This window comes from Marmota marmota, unplaced genomic scaffold, assembly GCF_001458135.2.
Source record: "Marmota marmota marmota unplaced genomic scaffold, marMar, whole genome shotgun sequence".
Classification (NCBI taxonomy): Eukaryota; Metazoa; Chordata; class Mammalia; order Rodentia; family Sciuridae; genus Marmota; species Marmota marmota.
Window position 1 is genome coordinate 22,399,412 of NW_026000241.1, and position 22,811 is coordinate 22,422,222.

The 22,811-nt window shown below is 36.5% G+C and overlaps 1 protein-coding gene across 11 annotated transcripts in view; it reads right to left on the reverse strand.

Annotated features, from left to right (window-relative positions):
- Positions 1 to 22,811, reverse strand: part of Rbms3 (RNA binding motif single stranded interacting protein 3) — a 1,302,406-nt gene that overhangs the window by 109,754 nt on the left and 1,169,841 nt on the right. For all 11 annotated transcript variants that reach the window (XM_048795444.1, XM_048795441.1, XM_048795440.1 and 8 more), the window contains one exon: positions 8,921 to 8,967. In XM_048795444.1, the coding sequence (XP_048651401.1) occupies positions 8,921 to 8,967 (47 nt within the window). The remainder of the gene's footprint in view (positions 1 to 8,920; positions 8,968 to 22,811) is intronic.

The window sequence follows — 22,811 nt, forward strand, 5'->3', positions numbered from 1 at the left end:
TTATAAAATGTACCAATTGGAGTATTAAAAATGAAAGCAATAAAAATTGGATTGACAGGAAGAGTTTACAGGAAATTCCATGGGGAAAACTGAGAGCAGAAACATAAAGAAACCAGCCAAGTAAACTGATACTAACAAAAGGAACCCTTGGGGGAAAATTTAATGCATTTTTTTTCTATCTGTGCTAATCCTACCCATCAAATGAGAACGATATTTCATACTTCCTAGCAAGTTCCAATACTGCCACTCAAGTCAGAGTCATTTAGAAGGGAAAATGTACTAGGAAGAATGGACTGAGCACAGCATACTATCTTGATCCTCTAATTCTGGTATCTGAAAATAAGCTCTTCTCAAGCCCAAACACAAACCAGATGAATTTACAGAAAGCCCTTGCTTAAGCCAGGACAGGAGGGACTACTAGTGTGTCTGAGGCTTAAAGGTGCTATATCTAAAGAAAATACACAGACTCAAAGGGAGAACTGTAGAATGTGCTTTCCAATCTCTTAGCTTTTTCCTATTCCCTGTCATGTGTCCATATCACAGTCTGAAAATACTTTCTATAAGAGGCATCACCTCAAAAAAATTAGAACATCCCAATAAACCTTCAGGCAGAAGTGACATGTTATTGGGGAACAGGAAAGAGAAAATTGACAAAACGTTTTAGCCATAATAATAGATTAAAGGTAGTTCCAAACATGTGCCCTTATGCTTTTATATTTGTTAACCCATGCATTATACCTTGCAAAATCCTGTTACAGAAAACTGAGAATGCACTGCTCAACACATTTTCCTGAAATCAGTTTACTCTCTTAAGAGAGATTTCTTTGACAAGATTCACATAATACAATGAATGTAACAAGGACCCCTTTTATATTTAGCTTTGTACTTCTAAGCCAGAGGGGATTTTTCCCTCCAAGGGACATTTGACAGTGTTTGGAGACACTTGCCACAATCTGGAGAGTAGATGCTAGTGGCATGTGCTGTGAAGAGGTCCAGGATGTTGCTACTCCTTGCAACATGTAGGAAAGCTCTCACAGCAAGATGATCTGGTCCAAAATGTTAATAGTGTTGAGATGGAGGAAACTGGACTTTGGCATAAGGGCTAGCTTCCTCTGGAGAGGTTTCACACAAACAAAATACCAAATGCCAAAGTGACTAAGAGAAGTTAACTAACCATGAACTCTAAGATGGCCCTTGAAAACTTAATATTTCTTTTCTTTTTAAAAAATATCTTTTTTTTAGATGTTATGGACCTTTATTTTATTCATTTATTTGTATGTGGTGCTAAGAATCAAACCCAGGGCCTCACACATGCTAGGCAAGTGCTCTTACCACTGAGCCCTGAAAACTTAATATTTCTAATGAATGTGAAAAGTTCCATGGTAATCTGGCAGTAAAGGCAGGGAGCCTCTGTAAGTCCAGAAAATGCAAGTGTAGGTCACTAATAGGATATTATTTTGCCTACAGAAAAGTCATCTTCGGGGGATTTGGCAGTCAGTAGTAATATGGTGAAATCTTATTTCACTGATAATAAAAACAACATGAATGTATCAATAACCCCAGGGTAGGATATTTTTTTTCTTATAGAAAAAAAACTATGAAATCCTATTTACACACTGAAATAAACAGCACAGGCTTGTGTTTCATGTCTGCAGGCTATATTGTTAGAGTCAGAACCATGAAGGCTACCCTCAGGGTAACAAAAGAGCACAAGATTAATAAGTTATTGGTCATTTTTATTGTAATGCCAACGTATCCTTCACATTAGATTTCTTTCCTGGTACAATAAGATAAGGCTTCTGTATCACTTAATATCAAGTGTTCATATAAAACAGCTGGCAAACCAATGTTATAGAAAATATTCTTTTTATATCTCCCCCAAGAATACATTTTATTCAAATAAAACAATCCAAGAGGGTCTCACACAGCATCTCTCAGTGAAAAGGGCACAGGAATGATGAGATTTTGAATATGGGAGGGATTGTTCCCCACCTCCTATGCTCATATTTGAAAGTGATGGAATTTCATATTGAACTGCTAAAAAAGCAATAGGGCAAGAGTAATAACAAATTATAGAGTTATGCTAGAGAGCTTTGAAAGAAGGACAGGAATTTTTATTCTTGCAAGTTACCCTCTTGGAAAAAGTATGCAGCTTTTTTTTTCCTTTTCTAGAGTGACTCAGATACTTCTTCACTCTAACCTCCAAAGCCTTAGATAGAAGTGACATTGAACTAATTCTTTTAAACGTGGTAATTGGATAGATTCAGGCAGATGACAGAACCAACATTTTCCGCTGACTAAATGCAAACAGCACACATTTACCATGGTCCAGTGACAAAATGTTTGTTCTTCATTAGGTAACAATCAAGCTAAATGTGAGAGTCTTTATTTCAGTTTCTTTGCTCTATTAATGTGGACGTGTTGGGACTCAGAACATTTAAATCTTTACACAGTGCGAGGTTCCAGCTGCAACCCAGCCACATATTGGCTTATGATTCTCAGAAAGGCCTGTGGAAGCATGTAGTTATAGGACACTACAGGATTATAAAATATGTCCTTCAACCAGGACTTCTATAAGTGGGACTTCTGTAAGAGGACAAACTCATGTTAGTACTCATCCTGAAGCCACTCGATGAATGCCTCACTGGAACACAAATCCCTATCCTCTGTGTCCAATGGAACTAATTTGCCTCATTTAAAAATATATAAAAAGGTTAACAGTGAAAAATATTTCCCTTCTGCCTCTATTTCCCAGTTCTCCATTGGCTCTTAGCACAAAATGATTACTACCCTTTCTTGTATCCTCTTGCAAAATATTTCTCATATATATATAAAAACATGAATATGTACATAAATCTCTTAGTACTTTGTGTTTTGCTTTCTATATCACATCAGAACTGTGTACATGTCCTTTGTAATTAGTGTGAAAATTTCTTTTCTCAAATTGTATGACAAAAATAACTTTCAATGGTACAACAGATAGCAATTTTTAAAAAGTTTTGAACTCAAATGAATCAACATTAAATAATCCTTAATAGTACTAACCAGATTGGAGTGAGTTGCAACTGTGTCTTTGGGTACCATCCTCTGGTCTGCCCATGGTATAGAACTAGCTTCTTCCCCACAGTATTACATATTAAGTATTTTTTTTCTGTTTCTCTATTATTTTTGAGTTGGGTTTGACTGATAGATGGAATACAGCCGGGTGAATAGGGAATAGCACACTTTATTCTAGACGTTTACTTTAGACATTCCTTGGTGTGCTGAGTAGTTATCTAAATCAGCTTCTATACCTTTATGAAGTGCCAGCGTTAACCTAAGGGACAGTATGTTGAGAAAATATTTGCAGCTATTTTGACATCTTAGGTGTGTAGAAATGGTTGTTCTGCCAGTGCAAATGTTACCATGTGAGGCAATAAAAACCAGAGATGAGCACAATATTTTTAAAAATTATCTCTATTAAAAAGAATCAAATGAATCATATTGCTTAGCTATCATCTCTCTATTTCTTTCAGTTTCACTGTAGTATATAAAATTTCTATCATCTCATCATCAATAATACAATGGATAGTTTAATGCTTTCAAAATTCCATTCTCAACCCAGGACATCACATATTCGGGGGCACTTTGCTTGGGTGACACTAGATGTTGTATTTACAGAGAATCAGGTTAAGATGTCACATGGGAGCAGCTTGAGTAGATGGCTGGGGTGAGGCAGGGATTTCCCTGATGTCAACTCTCTAAAAGAAGCAGGTATCACCAGACAGATTTCCCACTTTTTTTTTTTGGACTAGGGATTGAGCTCAGGGGCACTCAACCACTAAGTCACATCCCCAGTCCTTTTTTATCTTTTATTTAGAGACAGGGTCTCACTGAATTGCATAGGGTCTCGCTACCCTGTCAAGACTGGCTGTGAATTTGTGATCCTCCTGCCTCAGCCTCCCAAGCTGCTGGGAGTACAGGCGTGTACCACCACACCTGGTCAGAGTTTCCACTTCTGAGTCGGCATTCCCAATGCTGGGTTAAACAGTTTATTCAACTTTATTTTTTTAAAATTATTATTGTGCCTGGCATTGAACCCAGGGGTGCTTAAATACAGAGCAACATCCTCAGCCTTTTATTTTATTTTTATTTTGAGACAGGGTCTCACTAAATTGCTTAAGTCCTCCCTAAGTTGCAAAGGCTGGCTTTGAACTTGGAATTCTCCTGCCTTAGCCTCCCAAATTACTGGGATTATAGGCATGCAACACTGTGCCCAGTTTAAAAACTGTCTACTCAAAAGAACAAGACATAGTGAACTTCATCAATGAGTTAACAGTCCAGCAGGGATGCAAACACGTGTGTCAATAGCTATGTGATGAAAAGGCTAATTGTGACATATATTGTGGGATTGCCACAGAATGCAACAATATCATCAGTATTTACAATGCTGATTATGTTACACCACACCAATTTCCTTTAATCCTCACACAGTCTTATGAAAGGATATTAGCACTGTCATCTCCACCTCACAGAGAAGGAAACTGAAGTAGTGTGTGGTCTCGTATTTGGTAAATGACAGAACTTGGATGTACTTCAGGGGAGCTGGTTCTGAATTCTGTTCTCTGAACCATTGCTTATACTATTTCTCTGATGACCAATTGTATAATAGCTGTGCCTAGTATCATTTGATGATGTCCCTGAAATGAATACTTTTTAAAAACGTGTGTGTGGTGGGGGTGATTAGTGGGTGTCACCATGTCTGAACTCAGGTAGAGAAAATCCCTTAAGTAACAAGACCCAGAGTGCACTGTGATGTTCTGAGAACCACAGTTCAGCTGCAGTAACCCATGTCTGGAATTCCTTTTGGGCTACCTGGGGGATTCTGAATTTCGTTCTCTGGTTAGTAAATGTTACTCAGAACTTCAAATCAGGTAGGTATGTGATTCCTGTGATTACGTTGACTTTTACAAATTATTCAATATGTGGTGTATATACACAATGGAGTTTTACTCAGTCGAAAAGAAGAAAGAAATTGTCATTTGCAGGAAAATGGGTGGAACTGAAGAGAATCATGTTAAATGAAATATGCCAGATTCAAAAAGTCAAGGATCATGTGTTTTCTCTTGGATGTGGAAGCTAAAGAGAAAAAAAGGGAAATAAGGCGGGGATTTTGTGAAAATAGAAAGGAGACCAGTAGAATAAAGAAAGAGGACTAGGAAGAAAAAGGGGAAGTACTGGAGAATGAAATTGATCAAATTATGTTATGTGCATATATGCATTTATCATAATAGATCCCATTTTTGTAAAATTGTAACACATCAATCAATAATCTTTAAAAAACAAAAATTTTTAAAAGCAACAGGAAAATCATTTGGAGAAGCTATATTAGAGGCAGGTAAATGACAATGTAGTACAGGTATATAATGGTGATTTGATTAATTCCCCCAGTGGCAGGAGGGAAGGCTGAGCCGATGATACAGTTTAGATATAGAAAGAACAAAATCTAATGAAAATTTTGATCATGGCGAATGTAGAAGAATCCAAAAGAAAGAATCCACACTATAATCTGGATTTGAAAGCCTAAGTGACTTTTAGAGTGAATTTTTTAAACAGGAAAGATAATTTGATAAGTATTCTCCACTTAAATTTGTGTGGTTTGTATCGTGAAGTGTTGATGAAGATCATGACCTCAGTTTGGGACTTGCAAAGACACATGTAAACAGTGGCAGGGCTCTGAAGCTTTATGTACTAAACTGTGAGGTCTTTAGTTCCTAAAAATAAGTTAAAAAAAAAAAAAAGCAGGTAGAAGGGGAAGAATCAGAAGAGGAAACTGAAGGCAGTAAAATGAGGAGCATGAAGAAATAGCAAAGAGTGGATCCAAGAGAAGAGTTTCAAAACAGTATAAATGGTGAATTAAAAAAAAATCAAATGTATAAGATGTTAAATATGTAAGTGGACTAAAAACTGTAGTTACAACTGTCAAATTTGGAGATCTCTGGGGACACCAACAAGAGAAATTCCTGTGAGTTTTGGTCTAAAATTCACATTTCAACAGGCTGAATCAGAAAAGACTAAGGACAACAGTTGTGTAGAATACTGAAGATGTTTATCAGGAAAGAGAAGATCTGGTTGCTATACAGAGGGTCCTGCCAGTGGAAAGGATTATTTTGTTTCCAACATCTTTGTAGGTGGGGGGGAATTGAAGTGTATAATGTACAGAATAAAAGTAATATTTTATGGGCAGCAATGTGTTGAAAAGAGAGACTGATTTATGGAATAAAGTTCTTTATTTTATGAGATTAGATAAAAAATCAATAATTTGGGCTGATGTGGTGGCACATACCTATAATCCCAGCTACTCAGGAGGCTGAGGCAGGAGGATCACAAATTGGAGGCCAACCTTGGCAACTTAGTGAGATCATGTCTCAAAAGAAAAGACTAAAATAAAAGGGCTGAAGGTGTAGCTCAGTGGTAGAGCACTTCCCTATCATGTGTAAGGCCCTGGTTTAATACCCGCTTCCACACTAAATAAATAAATAAATAAATAAAAGAATGTGGGTACTTTTAGCATCAAAGGTTTGTTCTTGAGTAAACTATTCATCATTGAGACTATTCAAGTGGGAGTAGGAGCGGGCATTTGATGGTCTATATCAAATACCATTGCTTCTGTATCGCTTTCCCTTTATGCTAATTGTCAAGGGCATCAGACTCTCCTTAGAGTAAGAGACTTGCATTTGACTCCCAGCTCTTCCTCAGACTGAATGGCCTCATTTACTTATCTGTAAAATGGGAATGTTAGTACTCACCAAAGGAGTTATCATTAGTTCATGAAATAAACCATTCAAAGTATGTTCGTGTGCGCTTTTAAATTTTGCTTCAGAATCAGCCAGCAATACAGTACATTTTAGAGATAACTGAAAGTTATATGGAAAACAGATAACATTTGTGAGTTAGTATTAATTACAGTGTATGTGACAATGATATTGTCATTGTGGCATAATGTCTGTAATTTTGAAGATGTGTATTGAATAATTTAGGGGTGAAGTTGGTTATGATGTCTAAATTTTGCTTTGATATGGTCCAGCAAAAATATCTATTGATCTAAATAGTGATTAACACAATTGTAATTCAATAATTAAGTGTATAATTAAGTATAAAAATAAGTTATCCTATTTCTATCTTTAACAACATAAACTCTATGATACGAGGACTAGGTACATGTAGGTCACTGTGCATCTTCAATCCCTGACATATAGTCTTGGGAAACAGGTAGACTCATATTTGCATAAGAGATATACACACATACAAATATGTAGGTATGAATACACACACGTGTATATATATATGAAACACTGTAAAACATTAGCACTTGCTGAATCTAATGAGTGGGCATACAGGTGTTTATGTAACTATCATTTCTGTTTCTCTGTATGTGTACCCATTTTCAAAATAAATTACTTACTCTAACAATATGTATTCATTTAACTCTCAAATCAGATATATCCATTTGAATCAATGCCCCACTGAATTAAAAATATCAAGTAATTTGTAAATAGTGTATGTTCAGTAAATGTCACTCCTTCTGTTATAGCACCTATATTGTGTCAGTCACTTAGCACACTATGTCTCATTTCATAGCTTTTGAATTAACTATTATGTCTCAGCTATGCAACTTAATTCTAGAGGACTTTCTTGGCTGGGTCTTTACTTTTCTCAACTCACTAAGTCTAAAGTGCTTTTGTGGGGGGGGGGCGGGGGTAAGTAAATATGCTTGTTGGCTAAATAAATGGATATCTTTAAGCTTCACTCCTGGAGGGAAATCTACATCAACAAGGGGACAAAGGCCCAAACTTACACCCTTGTTTATTACCAGTGGTTAACTCTTCATGGAAGGTGGACTGCAAAGTTCTTGCAGGAGGATGTCTTCTCGAATACTGTGATCTTTAACATCTATAGGACATAGCACTGTGCCTGGTAGACTCCCTGGATGTTTGTTGAATGGATGAATAAATGACTGGTGGAATGAATGATGGTAAGAATAAGAGATAATTATTTAAACACTCAACGTCTTAGTGATTTCATTAGAGGTCACTGACCAAATAGAAAAATGGAATTTAATTCATTCTATCTTTTATATTGATCTTCAATGAGGCCTTCATCACAATTGATTCTTTAAGAAGATTGAAAGAAATGGGGGAAACCCAACATAAAAGGCTGTGAAAATACAATAAGCAACCAACCAAAGAATGATTATTGTTGATTATAAGACAGTCAAAGCAGAGAGAAAGCAAGAGGAGGTGAGAAAAGAGTTCCAACTAAAGATACTCTGAATCCAAGGAATTGTAGAGAGGCCAGACCATGTAGATTAACAGTCTTATTTTTCAGAGGAGGAATTTAAAGCTAACTAAGAGGCTAATTAAACTGAAGAATGAGGACACAATCACCTGAGTTACTACCCTGACTTCTGTCTATGACCATTACCCAGACTATCAGAAGGAAAGAGAAAAAAAGCATTATTGATGTAGGAATTAACCCCAGGCACACACTTGAAATTATTGAAAGCTAATTTCTATAATGATTATCAGAGGTGTCACTCTTCTCCTAAAGAAACACAGATAATTCTCACTGTACCTATACTTCCCTCTTCACATCCAGTTCTTCACTGTGTCTCATTACTGGGGGAAGTGGTGGGAGGAGATTAGAAGTTTAAAAAAAAAAAAGAAAGAGAAGGGCTTCCTGTAGACAGAGGAATTGTGCAAATAGAGATCAGAATCACATGTGGGAATAAAAATTATTCCAATGTTAAAAAAAAATAACAAAATAGTCTGGTTTAAATAACTGACACAAAAACAAAACATATTTGACCCTTTTTTCTTTGGTACTCACTCAGACTTCAAGCTAGCAATTAAGACAGAGAAAATATATATGGTCGACTTACCCGTTCTGTATGGCGGCTGTGGGGTCATAGGTCAGAGCCATGCCAGCCTGCACATGGGGGGAGAGGGGAGGAAACAAGTCTCAGTATTTTTATTAGAACACCCAAAACATTCAGTTCAAAGATTTCTATCTTTACTTTTCATGATTTGTGTTTATTTTCTCCTATATATTACTTCACACTTACTGCCCAAACTAGCACAAACCAGACTCCCACCAGTGAGTTGGGAGTTTAGATAATATATCCAGACAAACCAAGGTGCATTGGAACTTGGATGATTTCCATTTCTACTTCATAAACCATCCGCTGTCTAATTTGGTATCCTTATAATTTCTCACTAGTGTCAAGAGCAGCTCTTGTGGGTTTCGTGGCTGGCACGAAAAAAAGGAAGAATGAATCCTGTACTCTGGATAAAAATAAGAGAGACTTAAAATGTATTCAACCTGGTAGAAGAAACTTAGGAATTATTTATTTTTAAAATAGATCCCATGCAGGGAATGAATGACAAAGCGCTTGTCATATGGATTTCTAGTACCTGTTCTATCAAGTATGGTAGGAAAGGGAGATTATTTACATATGACAGAAATTTTAGGCCACATGGCTAATAACGAGGTAGTTTTGTTCTGTTTCTAAGAATAAGGCCACCTCTGAAAAGCTACGCTTCTGTAACCTGCCATGTTCTCAGAAAAGAATACAAGCTTGAGGATTGCTGGTTCATAGCCTGCCATGTCCCTGCCTATACAGCACCATATTTGATCCTCACAACAACTCCATGAAGTAGGCAGGAACATGATTTTCTCCATTTTATTGATGAAGACACTGAAGCTGGGAAAGATCAAGCCTCTTGCTCAGGGTCACAAATTTGAAGGCAAAATCAGATTTTAACCCAAATCTTCCAATGTGGGCTGCTTTTCGCTCTTCTGCTACAACACTGGCCTAGGGTTGGAAAGTGGCCAGAGGATCCATCAGGGAGAACCTTCTCTGTGGCTATCGGAACACATCACCTTTGGTTTACCAGGGTGGGCAGTATGGTTATCACCTGTGTGTAGGAATAAAATGTAAAATGCAACTTAAGACTGCCCAGGTTGTCTTTAGGGAGGATTTCTTTTTCTGTTTTGAAAATTGAAAAGTGAATCATATCAACATCAATTTCCAGGCTTTGATATTGTACTGTAATTACACAGGATGTAACCACTGGGAGAAATGAGGTAAAGTATATACAGGGCTACCCTGTAATTTTTTTTGTTTGTTTTTTACAACTTTCTGTGAATCTGTAATTACTTCAAAATAAAAATGCTAGAAAAAAAGTGAATGAGCTTGGAGGACTTTTGTAGTTTAAGAAAAACTACAAAAATTATAACGAAAAATAAATCAAGAGCATTTATATTTGTTGTTGCTATTGTTGTTTTGTTTGTTTGTTTCTTTTCCCAGCATGGCATAGCTGGAGGTGATTTTCCTGTTGGGCTCCTTGAATTCCTCAGATGTAGCACCTAACTGAAATGAAAATTCTTAGGGCTGCCTAACACGGGACCTGAGGTATGGTCTGGTCTGCTGCATTCAAGTTTATATTCCTTATGTTGTTTTACCTAAGTAGTAATTTTTATATTGTCATTACTGTTGGTATGAGGAACAAAAGCACAGAACCATATATGAATGAAATTGGCATAAAAGGAGAATAAAAAATTGAAATGGAGTTTGTATACCAAACTGAGATGACTGTCAAGCAACAACAGAGGTGCACTGAGGGTACGTGTTTAATGACAACTGCATGACCTCTTTAAACTTGAGGATCTCAGTCATGTTAAAGAAACATGCAACCCATAATATGACAAGCTGGGGAACTGGGAAATGAGAAGAAAATAAAACAGCAAATAGGAAGGTTTTTGCTTTGTGCCTTGAGAGAGGTAAAAATGGTAATGGTGTCAAAACACACACAAAAAAAGATCTAAAGTCTCCATCCTTCCCTGGGATGGGGCCTCTACCACATGACAGGTGGGAGGCTGGGCAGACTGAACTCTCTCCAGAAGGAAGCTGTCCAAGGCTGAGCCAAAACTCTAAATTCCTGAGCTGTAGAGAGGACAATGCTAAAAATTGTGCATTTGGAATGAGATTTTCCTCTTCAGGATGCTAAACTTTTCTCCCATAAGTCATCTAAGATGTCACACTAGGTGCAGAATGAAAATATATGTTTAACATTCCAATAGAGAGATTGTTTGTTCAGGAAACATTTAGGATGCTAAGCATATCTTTAGCCTTTTAACTGCTTTAATTTGTGTAAATTCTTACCTACAGAAAGCCTTCCCCTAGTCAACCTCACATCCATTTCTTTTCCCTGTACTTGTTTCCAACAGTGCTCAGTGAGAGAGACCAATGCTACGTAGTCCTTCTTAAATTATAAATGATCTAGAACATTCTCTTCTTATACTATTTATTTGTTCTGGCAACTTTAAGTAAGGATTTCTGTTTTCTCACATTTTACTTAAATTCCTTGTGGATACTAGTTAGTCAATCGATCCTAGATAGAAATATAGTAATAATCAATCAACTCTATGTCTTGGTTCAATATGTATTTCACTCAGAAAATCCATATTGATCTCTTCCTCCATTGTTCATCTTCTTTTTAGCTTTCAGCCAAGAAAAGAGAACTGAGTAGATAGCAATATAGTATAGCGGGAAGCAAGTAGCTTTTGGAACCAGACAAGTCTGGGTCACCTCCTCACTCTGTTTCTAGTAGTGTGCCCTTGGGCAAATTATTTAACCTATTCGAGCCTCAGTTTCCTCAACTATTAAATGGTATGATACCTACCTCATCAGATTGTTGTGAAATTTAAATGAGATTACGTTTTGTAAAGCGCCCAGCACAGTGCCTGGAGACAAGACACATACATAAATATTATAATACAAAGCAATATGTGGTAAGTGCCATATGAGTGGTATGGATGAGGTAGGGAGGAGAGGGGCTGGTGATGATTATGAGGTAAAGCACAGAGAGGAGGGACAGTTGAGGCGAGCTCTGAAAGATGAGTAGGATTGCTATGAATGGAGGTGAGAGGTGAAGGCCAGCTCAGGCAAAAGGAATAGAATGAAAAAAAGTATAAATAAAAATGACATGGTGGGTGACCCACTTTTGGTAGAATACATGATGGGGAGAATAAGATCCAAAAGGTCAGGAGGGAGGATCTTGGTTGCCCAGCTCCTCTTGGGGGAACTACTGAATATTTTTGAGCAGGGAACATTTATAATCACAAAGAGGGATTGGACGACAATACACAGCATGAACCCCCTGGAAAACAGAGGGTAAGTCCAGAGCAATGAGCAACTGGAGTAGGTTTCTAGGATCAGGGAGGTGGAGAAAATCTAAGGTGAGATTATCATTGCAAAAGGGTAGGGAATGAATACAAGTTTCACCTACTTCATGATTTTGCCTAGGGATAGTCCTGTCTCTGAGTACCTTTGGCAAGAGGAGACAACAAGAGATAGTATCAGGACACATGCATTTGGAACATCTTGGGTTACAAATCAAGGCAAGGGTTAAACATCATTTTTTTTTCTTCTTTCTTAACGTCACTGTTGACTGAATATCCTAGCACAACAACTACACTTGACTACGCTTGGTTTTCACCTCATGTGTAACAGATTGCTAAGTTATAATTCTAATATGGTCTTAATGCAGATTTTGCATTCAATTTCCTTTTGTCTCTTCTCACAAAGATGAAAAATAAATTGATTTTGCTGCTCTATCTAGCCACCTTTATACGAAGCTGGAACCATGAAATCATCCTTATGTAATCGCCAAATGTTATGGCATGTTTACAAACTCCAGAGTCACACAAAATGCAAAATATCTTGGAACAAAATAAAAATGTTGCACCACATATGTAGAAAAGTGATGTTTAATCCTGTCACTTACTTTCAAAAAGTGTTTATTACATTTATAAATATTTCCCATTTTTGAATTCACATTATTTGTATTTCAGAGGTATGTAAAATTTATTTACAACAAAATGGGGTATTTTGTCATTTTTCCAATAATAGCTAACTTTTGGCTTCATATTTCAACCATAATTGGATATTTCTAGGTCTCCTAGACAGAATCATTGTTTAGACAGCTAAATATTTTAGAAAAAAAATTAAATTTAAAATTTCATTGCAGTAATCAGAGTGTTTTTATTTTCAGTAAATATGGAGGGTTTGTTGAGATGGATTAGTTTGATGTGGTCTTACCTTTTCAGTCATGTGTTAAGACAGACCTTCCTCTTCTGAAGAACAGGGAATAATTAATTGACTCTAACAAAGTCAAGGAGAAGATGGCTGGAAGGATTGTCCTACCACATCTGAAATTATTTTTACACTGAATAAGAACAGGGATCAAAAACTTAGAGGCAACAAAATTTATACAACCAGAAAAAGACTGAAATTTCTGAAAAACTGAAACATAATGGTTTAGACTACCATTTCTCCTTTCCCTAAGGTCTGTCTTGACACATCATGTATTATAACTACATAAAATACAAAGGAATAATTCCAAGGATTCCCAGTCTTCTATGATTGGACTTAACACTTTAGTAAACTTTTAGTAAATATATTTTAGCAATTATTCTGTTCTGGATCAGTTCAAGTGGAGTTCAAAAAGCTAAGGATAAAGATGATATAGTTTTCTGGATGTCATCTTGAAAGAGTTTGTTTCTTACAACCAGTTTTATAGTATTTAACAACTGTTAGCTGGTCATAATTAAATATTCAATAAATAAAATAAGATGACTTAAAAGATAATATGCTTAAAATGGGCTTACAAAGTATGTACCATAAACATTTAGGTACTGCCATCAAAGTAAAATCTCACTTAAATTTGCTTATATTTGTTCACAAATATTTCTTTGAAAACAGCCCGTAGTGAACAAATGATAATACACAATTATGTGTACAATGTGTTTTAAAAAAATAAAAATTAGAAATAAGATTTAAATCTCTGACTAGAAGTAAACCAAAGTTAATCTCAACAAATGATAAATCTGGGATGGTCTAATTCTAAATGACTTTTTATGCTTCAACAAATGTGAAAAATACTCTTTCAAGATGCATACAATTAGGAATTACTTTCTCAACGCATGGTGATTACCTTATGAATTATCATTTCTTATTTGTGCATTTACTTCTATCTTTTGGTGTGTATGCCTCCTGCCTTCACTCAAAACCTTCTTCCAACCCATCAACCATTCCACTGGGCTGTGAGGACTGCTCTTAAGAAAAGCAAGTCTGATCACATCATGGTCCTTCCTGTATTCAACTGTATTCAACTTTTAATTTAAAAAAATCACATTGTGTCATTTATGACTTGTTTTAAAATTCTAAATTCAGAGGTGAAAAAAGTTCTTCTCATTTGTTAAAGTAATATAGACCAAAGATCTTATTTAGAAATAAGTTTGAAAACATTAGGAGGAATTAGCTTTCTGGAGTCAATAGAATCCAGAAAAGTTAGGCTGGAATGGGGTGGCCACCACAATAAGGGTCAAAGTGAGAATACATGAGGGGTCAGGAAAAAAGACTGAAAATGGATGGTCAGTGATACAACACTTCTAATGCTGGAAGTCAATGAGAATTCAAAAAATGTCGGTATTGGCTGAGCATATGTGATACCAAAAGAGTGGCTACCCAAAATATTCAGAGAACCCAACAAAAATTAGCTATCATCATAAACCACTGGAAGACTGAAACCATGTCAAGAATTTGAACAAAGAAAGAACTTTTAACCCACTTCCTGTTATGGGAGAGACTAATAGTAGGAAGAGAAACATGCTCAGAGCAAAATTGAAGACAGGTTATTGGTTCTTTTGATGAAAGGAGATGTGAGAGAACTGACTTCTGACCTCCACAAGAGACATGTGGCAGAATTTTACTGGAGAACACTCTACACAGTCAGGAGACTTTTCTATGATTTGTTTTTTCCAAAGAGGCAGTCAACCAGGTAGGGCAGGTGTCTGCTCTTACCTGCTGAAGCTGCTGGGCAATGACTCCATCTCTTGAAGAGAAGTTGAGGCATAAGTAAAATAGTAGACAAGAAAATTCCCAAGGTGTACCTAGTCCTGAGACAAGACAGAAATATCCTAGGTAATTGTCCTATTAAAGGTGCTAACTGCAGAATGCAGTGGTATACACCTATAATCTGAGTGGTTCAGGAGGCTGAGTTAGGAGGATTGCAAATTCAAAGTCAGCTTCAGCAATTTAGCAAGACCTTATCTCAAAATAAAAATAAAAAAGGGCTTGAATTGTGGCTGAGTGCCTAAATGCCCCTGTATTCAATCGCTGGTACAAAAAAAAAAAAAAAGTACCAACTGATCAGTGTTATGAAGCTATACTTCCTAAGTTTCATCATTTCTGAATTAATGCTTTTATTTCAAATCATGCTAAATTAATTTGCATCATTTGACTCATGATTTTTTTCCTTCTTCTTCTTCTTTAAAAACTCTTTCTCCCTGGATTCTGTAATCCTCTTCCCTCATTTTCTGATGACCTCTCAGGGATGAATTTGTTCTTGGGCAATACTCACTCCAACTGCCTTTGAGATGTTAGTGCTCAGGCCATATTGTTTTTTTTCTTTCTCCTCTGCATTGTACAATGGTAACATTCCCTTTGTGAGTCCAGCTATTATTTATGTCCTGGTGATTCCCTCAAGTCTTTGTCTGAAGCTCATGTCTCTCTCCTGAATTCTAGACATTTATTGCCAGGTTAAATCAGTAAGTTCAATGCATGGTGATTACCTTATGAATTATCATTTCTTATTTGTGTATTTACTTCTGTCTTTTGGTGTGTATGCCCTCCTGCCTTCACTTAAAACCTTCTTCCAACCCATCAACCATTCCACTGGGCTGTGAGGACTGCTCTCAAGAAAAGCAAGTCTGATCACATCATGGTCCTTCCTTCCAGTGGCATCTTGCTGAATTCACAGGACTCTTCATAATAAAATCCTCCTGTCCCTGTTGATCTCCACAATTTTATGCAATGCAAGATCCCATCTTTCACCAAACTCAGACACACACACTCACCCTGCTCTGGAGGATAACCTCTGCCCTTTGCAACTGTGGTTTGGGGCTAAAAATTCCCTTAATCATGGTCAGTGAGAAATTTGAAATTCTTTTCTTCCAGCTTTGGACTACCTGTCACAGCCTCTTATAGCCATCTCTCCCTTCCTGTACCATTACCTGTACCACTAACCACTCTTCATTAGTTCTGCTCCTGTGACTCAGACAGGGGCTATTAGGACCATATTTTGCCATATAGATCCCCCAACTAGATTCTTGGTTATATCAAGCTTGGTACCCCTTCTTGCTATGTCATTGCTTGACAGGGTTTTGTTTTTTTTTTTTTTTTTTTAAATTGCCAAAGCTGACTTTGAACTTGAGATCCTCCTGCCTCATCCTACCAAAGTGCTGAATTCCAGGTACGTACCACCTTTCCTGGTGGAGCATACTAGAGTTCAATAACTGTTAAATAAGGTAAAGGAAATTTTGAATCTCAACTTAAATTTGTATTTCAAAATGGAATTTGAGGGTATTTTTATGAATTCCTCTTTCATTAGTAAAATTTCCTTTGAAAGTGTTAGCTGGACTCAACAGAACGTCTAAAGAAAATGCTTTACCCCTTAACTTGTCATCAAGATGGTAGAAACACAATGATGACCAAGATTTAACTAAGAGACATTTCCCCTACAGTGGGGAGGCTGGTGGCCCTGAACCAAATTATGGTGAGAAACCTAGGAGCAATTAGGGACAACCAATGACCTGGAAGCCCTGCTTGTCAAAAATCACTGGTCTAAAATCAGAGTGAGAGAAGAACTATTAAAAGTCATCTTGACCTCTGCAAGGGGGTTTTCTGGAATCAATCAAATGAGATACTAGTGATTTGTCACATTAAAATAGCCAGAGAATAGAGAAAATTAACTACTTTATGTTTGAGGGAAGGACATCAAGGGAAGTTGTGATACTGTTTATGCACTATGCCCATCCCCATATTTCTCTTTCTGTGTTCTTGCTAACACATTCCTGTCCGAGAATGTCCCCCTTATATAGCAAATGGGGAAGGAAGGACAAGATAGAGGCCAATAGAACTCAGACTGGAAGGCTGAGAAAGCTAGGCCTGCCAAGAAGCAGCCCCTGATACAATTTCTCAAAGGTCTTAAAGTCTTGGGAAAAAAATTTCTAGTCTGAACTTGTCATTAAAGTTAAATGAACTTTAATGGTTTACAACGATGAAGGAGAAAAATATCATATTTTAAGTAGGTACATCTGCTTTTATCTCAATCTAAATAACTGAATTCCATAGATTCAAGACATGGTTTTGTTCTTTTTTTCACATTTTCTTATCTGTGAAATTGGGATTCACTTGATAATTAATTAGCATTTTATAGTTTGCCAGGTTTCTTTTCTTTTTATGGCATTATTAGTAATACTTCATGTTTAATCAGTGGTGTCTCACCATCAGTGATATAGCATACGTATTGGTCAATCCCACTGTGACATGGCTAACTAAGTAGGATAGATAATAAAAAATACTGTAAAGACAGAAGGAGGGACATTCCAAGTATCTAGTTAAGTGTTCAATATTCTTCTAGGTGCCAGTTTTAGTTTGGTGCTACCAGAGTTTGTAGGATGTGGCTTAACCATTGTTTGGGTGATTATAAGTCTTGGGGTAGTCTGGGTTGCCATGAAAGTGCCAACAACTCCAATAATACCAAAGTTAGGTAAGTCTGCCTTTGTATATATAGTTTCTGCCAGGAGAAGACAGGGGTCATGGTTATCAACCATTCGCCTTTCCTCTTATATTGGCTTGGTATCATCTTCCCAGCTATATGACCCTCCTAAACTCCCCACTCTCAGCCCTTCCCCAAGAATATGTCATCCCAACTTTTCTCTTGACAACACAGGCTAAGCAGTGGATGGGGTTCATCCCTATTACATTCTATCCAAAATTACAATATTGCATGGATTTTCAAGGTTAACTGTTTATCCTCAATGATCTCAGTTTAGCAAATGTTGAGCCTAGCAGCTTCAAAATACAACACTTATGCAAGCAAGAAAGTTTTAATGCTGAATTACTAGAGTTCAAATTCTTGCACTAAGATTAGAAGGGCCACTCACCTTAAGCCGACTCTCTAAACTGCAGGTGAAGCATATTAAATTAATAAAAATCACATCTGGAGGGCTAGCTAATAAACCTATCTTGCAAGTACAGCATGTATTATAAGGGCCAATATCTCTTTTCAAGATTGCATATGTAAAGAATCTTCTTTAGCTCAAAGTTAATAAATGCTATTTGCAGAACCTGGCAATTTAGTAGATATATCTTAATGTTTAAAAAGAATTGGGTGACTAATTGCTGAATTTTGTGATATACACAAAGAAAATAATGGTGAACTGCATAGATAATATCCCTACTTTCACAGAAAAGGATCTAAGGCTTCCTGAGTCTATATGCTCTTACTAAGTTTTTCAGTTTCATTTCTCTCTTAAGTATTTTTGTTTCCAGTAGCTCGTGGGGGACAGCACATCAATTTCAAATATCTGAAATAATTTTTCTAGTGTTAAGTGTTGTAAGATTAAATTGTATACAATATAGCTTCAAAGCTAATGACAATGGTGTATTCTTAGACTTCATTGTCAGGTTTTTCTCATGCTTAATAAGAAGGATGATGACTGGTGACTCTTCAAATATTTAAGAGATGTGTACACCATTCAGAGTAACTTCCTCTGAAGGCGAGAAGGCTATTTTGTTGAGTTGTGTCTTATCTTTTTTCTACTAAGAATGTATCAGAGTGTGTGTTTTATTGTAGTATTGCTAACAGCTTGTGAGAGCCAATTTGTTTTTTTTTTTTGGGGGGGGGGGGAGTGTGGTTACTGGGGATTGAACCCAGGGACACTTAATCACTAAGCCACATCCCCAGCCCTATTTTGTATTTTATTTAGAGACAGGGTCTCACAGAGTTGCTTAGGGCCTTGCTTTTGCTGAGGCTGGCTTTGAACTTGCGATCCTACTGCCTCAGCCTCCCAAACCACTAGGATTACTGGAGTGTGCCACCATGCCCGGTGCGCCAAATGTTTTTGAGAAGCTTGACAAAATACTCTTTTAATGTCCACTACAGGGGTGATCCTCTTTATCTCCAGAATTTACATATCATGTTGGTGGCAAGTCTGCCATTATATCCAGAGCTATCTGTTTGCCCCTTAACATCAATTGTTCCATATTAATGTGACCCATTTTAGTTCCTATAGTAACAGTTGGTCAATAGCCTTTCCCTCATATGCAGCTAGTTCAGTAAATAGAAATATTATAAATGATGGCAGAAACAATTTAGTTTTTTTTCTAAAGAAGATTTGTGAATATTTACATTGGATCAGATGTTTAATATTTCTTAAAAATGATTACAAGTCAACTGATCACTCATAGATTCATTACAATGATTAGAATAAAATGAGATATTTCAATTTTTTTAAAAAAGTATTATATTTGTTGAGGATAGTAAAAACTATCATTGTCTTCAAGTCTTTAATAATCTATGATTAGCTCTAATACATGTGTTAAATGTTAAAATTAAAAGAAGGAGGCATAAACTTAACCAATAAATAGACTGGATCCCACTCAATAACCAAAGTTATAAAACAAGTTCGAGTCCGTTTTTGTTGTTCTCAATAGCTCTGTTCTATAAAGTCATCATGAGTACTGACTTAGCCAAACACTAAGTCAGTGCTCCTCATGAAGGGAGGTTTAGGGTCCTCTAAGAGTCTGGCCACAAGGTTTTCACCAATTGAATTATTACATAGTTTTGTTTCATGTGTGTTTCTGTCTAAAGACACATTATTTAACTCATGCCATGGATTCCTTGACATTGAACTCACAACCAGCAGTACTATTTCTTGCATCTGAATAAAACTTTTCTCCAATTTTTCTATATTTTTTTCTATAAGGTGCATCCCAGTTTTCTTGCATAGGAACGCTACATGGCACTTCACTACCACATTTGGGTCCATTTTAAACAGTGAAATCCACAATATAAAGCACAAATTAAATGATTTAAATTAACCATGCCCTAAAGACCTAAATTAACCATGAAAAAGATCCTAGTGTACAGTGTAAGAGCTGGAACAAGAAGGCAGAGCATCACCTTGGATAACCTAAGCTAGACGTGTGCATGTTTGGTTACTCAGATTTGTCACCAGTCTGCATATGTCTGTGAAAGACTGTAAACACACCATGAGTATTGGTTCTGGATTGCAAATAGATTTTAGTGAAAAATGTAAATTTGTAAGTATGAACCTGTGAATCAGGAGGGTAAACTCTGTGTGTGTGTGTATGTGTGTGTGTTTTAAACTGATAATTTCATGAGTCTGAGTTTTGCAAACTAAAGAAAATTTTATAAATGGCATTAATATCACTATTTCTAAGAACTCCAAAAGTTACACAGAATCTGGTAATAGCACCCATTTACATACATATTTATATATGTATTTATTTATTTGACTAAGGAAGTCTAAAGATTATTACACTGAAAACTATAGAGATATGGTGTATGTAAGAAAATTATTGTTTCTCAGTTCCTTGTTTAGTTCAAAGAGCTAACAATCATGGCATCTGATTGATTCTTCTCTAATAGACAGTTGCTTTGAAGGATGGTGGAACATACTTAAATATGAGGAGTACTTATAGCTACTGAGATTGTATAAGCACTTTGGGGGTCCAATTTTATGCTATTGTTTGACAGAATGAGTTAATAAGTCATCTTCTTTTGTTATGAGAGTACTAAACTGCAATTTGTCATTTCTCAATAGTGGCTCAGTCTATTCCTCGATTTCTAGCAATAGCTCATGATTAGTTTTACTTTTTTTTTCATTTTCTTTCAACTTTTCCATCCAAGTCCTCTCTCTCTGCCAACTCTTATTGGGATTTTATGATTACATGACCTTCAAGAGAAAACTGGCTACAAACTTGAAAACTACCTAATGTTTCATTGCTAAATAATGCTTCAAGATTTGGCATTGATTGTACTAAAAACCTTAATGTTATGTGGGTCAAATATACAAATTAATTTCTTTTTTAGGCTTTATAACTTAAGCAAAAACTCAGCTAACAGATTATATTGGCAGTGAATTTTCTCTTACATAAGCGTATCATTGAAGGTAATTCCTATTTAGAAATTAAACTAACAGTACATAAAATTAGAAATCAAGGAATTAGAACACTCTAGTCATTAGGGCGCAGAGAAAAACTGACTTTCGTGTTAAAATGCCCTGCACTGGTGATCCTGTGGTACTCATATAATAGTGAATAACTGCACAGTCACAGTTGGCCAGGCTCTGTGCTCAGTGCTTTGTCTGGGACATTTCATTCAATCTATCCAATCACTAAATATGCACCTTCCATCCTTCTCATTTTTTTTGTATGGGAAATGAAACTCACCAATTCTGAAAACTTGCGCATTGTTGCCACTCAGCTTTAACTTTTTGGAATTTGTGACTTAAACTCTAGAGGTTATCCCCTCAGCCTAAAGTAGAGTGCCTGACATTTTATGAAGGAAAGCATACAGTATGGAATCCATCAGGAATGGTGACACACTCCATCCTTAAAATACACTAAAAAGTGTTGTTCTCAAGAGGTGCATTGGAGAGGGACTTAGGAGTCATCAAATATGCACATCCCAAAGCTCAAATTGCTTTTCTTATACACATTCTCCTCCCTAAGCCACTCAGCACTCCATGGCCTTGGCTGACCAAGTGACAAAGGGAGACTTTCAAACTTAATCAAGTTCTAAGTTACCTATCATGAAAAAACAAACACACAATTAATATTTAGTAGCAAGATGAGAGCTGATGTTTCTGTGGCTGCTATCTTTGTTATTATTATTTTGGCTTTGGGTTTCTTTCACTGTTATGTGGCTAGAAAGCCAATTACAGTCAATTATTTGATTTCTACAATGCTAAATTCTACTCAGTTCTATATTTAATCTTCAATACTGCATGCAGACAGAGATCTGTGCCATATTAGGCTCCCAGGGAGCAGGGACTCTGTCTATACAGCATGTCCTGCCTATCTTGTTGCCTGCTTCCCATATAGTAGACACTCAATCAAAGCTATTGACAGATTGCATGCTTTTTTGTTTCAGTTGCATTTTCATCAATATTTTCTTTTTAAAAAATCTCTAACAGAATTCTTCTCTTAAAAAGAATATTTCTGCCAAAAGTTGTCCTACACTGAGAAGTTAAAACCGCAAATAGGAAAGATGAGATTGGAGGAGTTTGCATTCTGAGGGTATATATCTCATATATTCGGAGCGGAGTCATTTCTTCTACTCAAGGTATCCTCCATAGATAAAGTGCTAGTCAGTAAGGGAACAGAGGCCTTATGATAACAACAGATGATGATGGTCATAAAAGCAGGGTTGAAATTAATAATTATGATGTAGAGTCTGCATATCCTTTGTTCAAAGAAAAAAAAAAACGCAAACCAACACCAAAACGGCTAGAACATTTCTCTCAAGGATTATGTTTATTCATCTAGAATTGGAATGTAGGATGCAGCTATTGCATTACTGATATGATCGCCTGCTTGGAAATCTAAAGAGACATCTTTGTCTCCGTCATAAGTGGATTCAGCTGGAATGAGTAATTACTCCTAAAGTCTTGAGCCACAACAGGGTGGAGGTGGGGTGTTTGGAATCATGCTTTTCAACTTTGCTTGTACTTGGCCGTAGACTTAAACTAGCATGGGAAATCCCATTCTGCTACATGAACTTTGCAGGCTTTCATTCACTTACTGGCAATGAACAGAAGATTTTATTAAAATGAGCTCTGAATAAACAAGAGTTGTTAGATTTTATGGCACAAGGGGAGTTTTCAACGGCCACTGA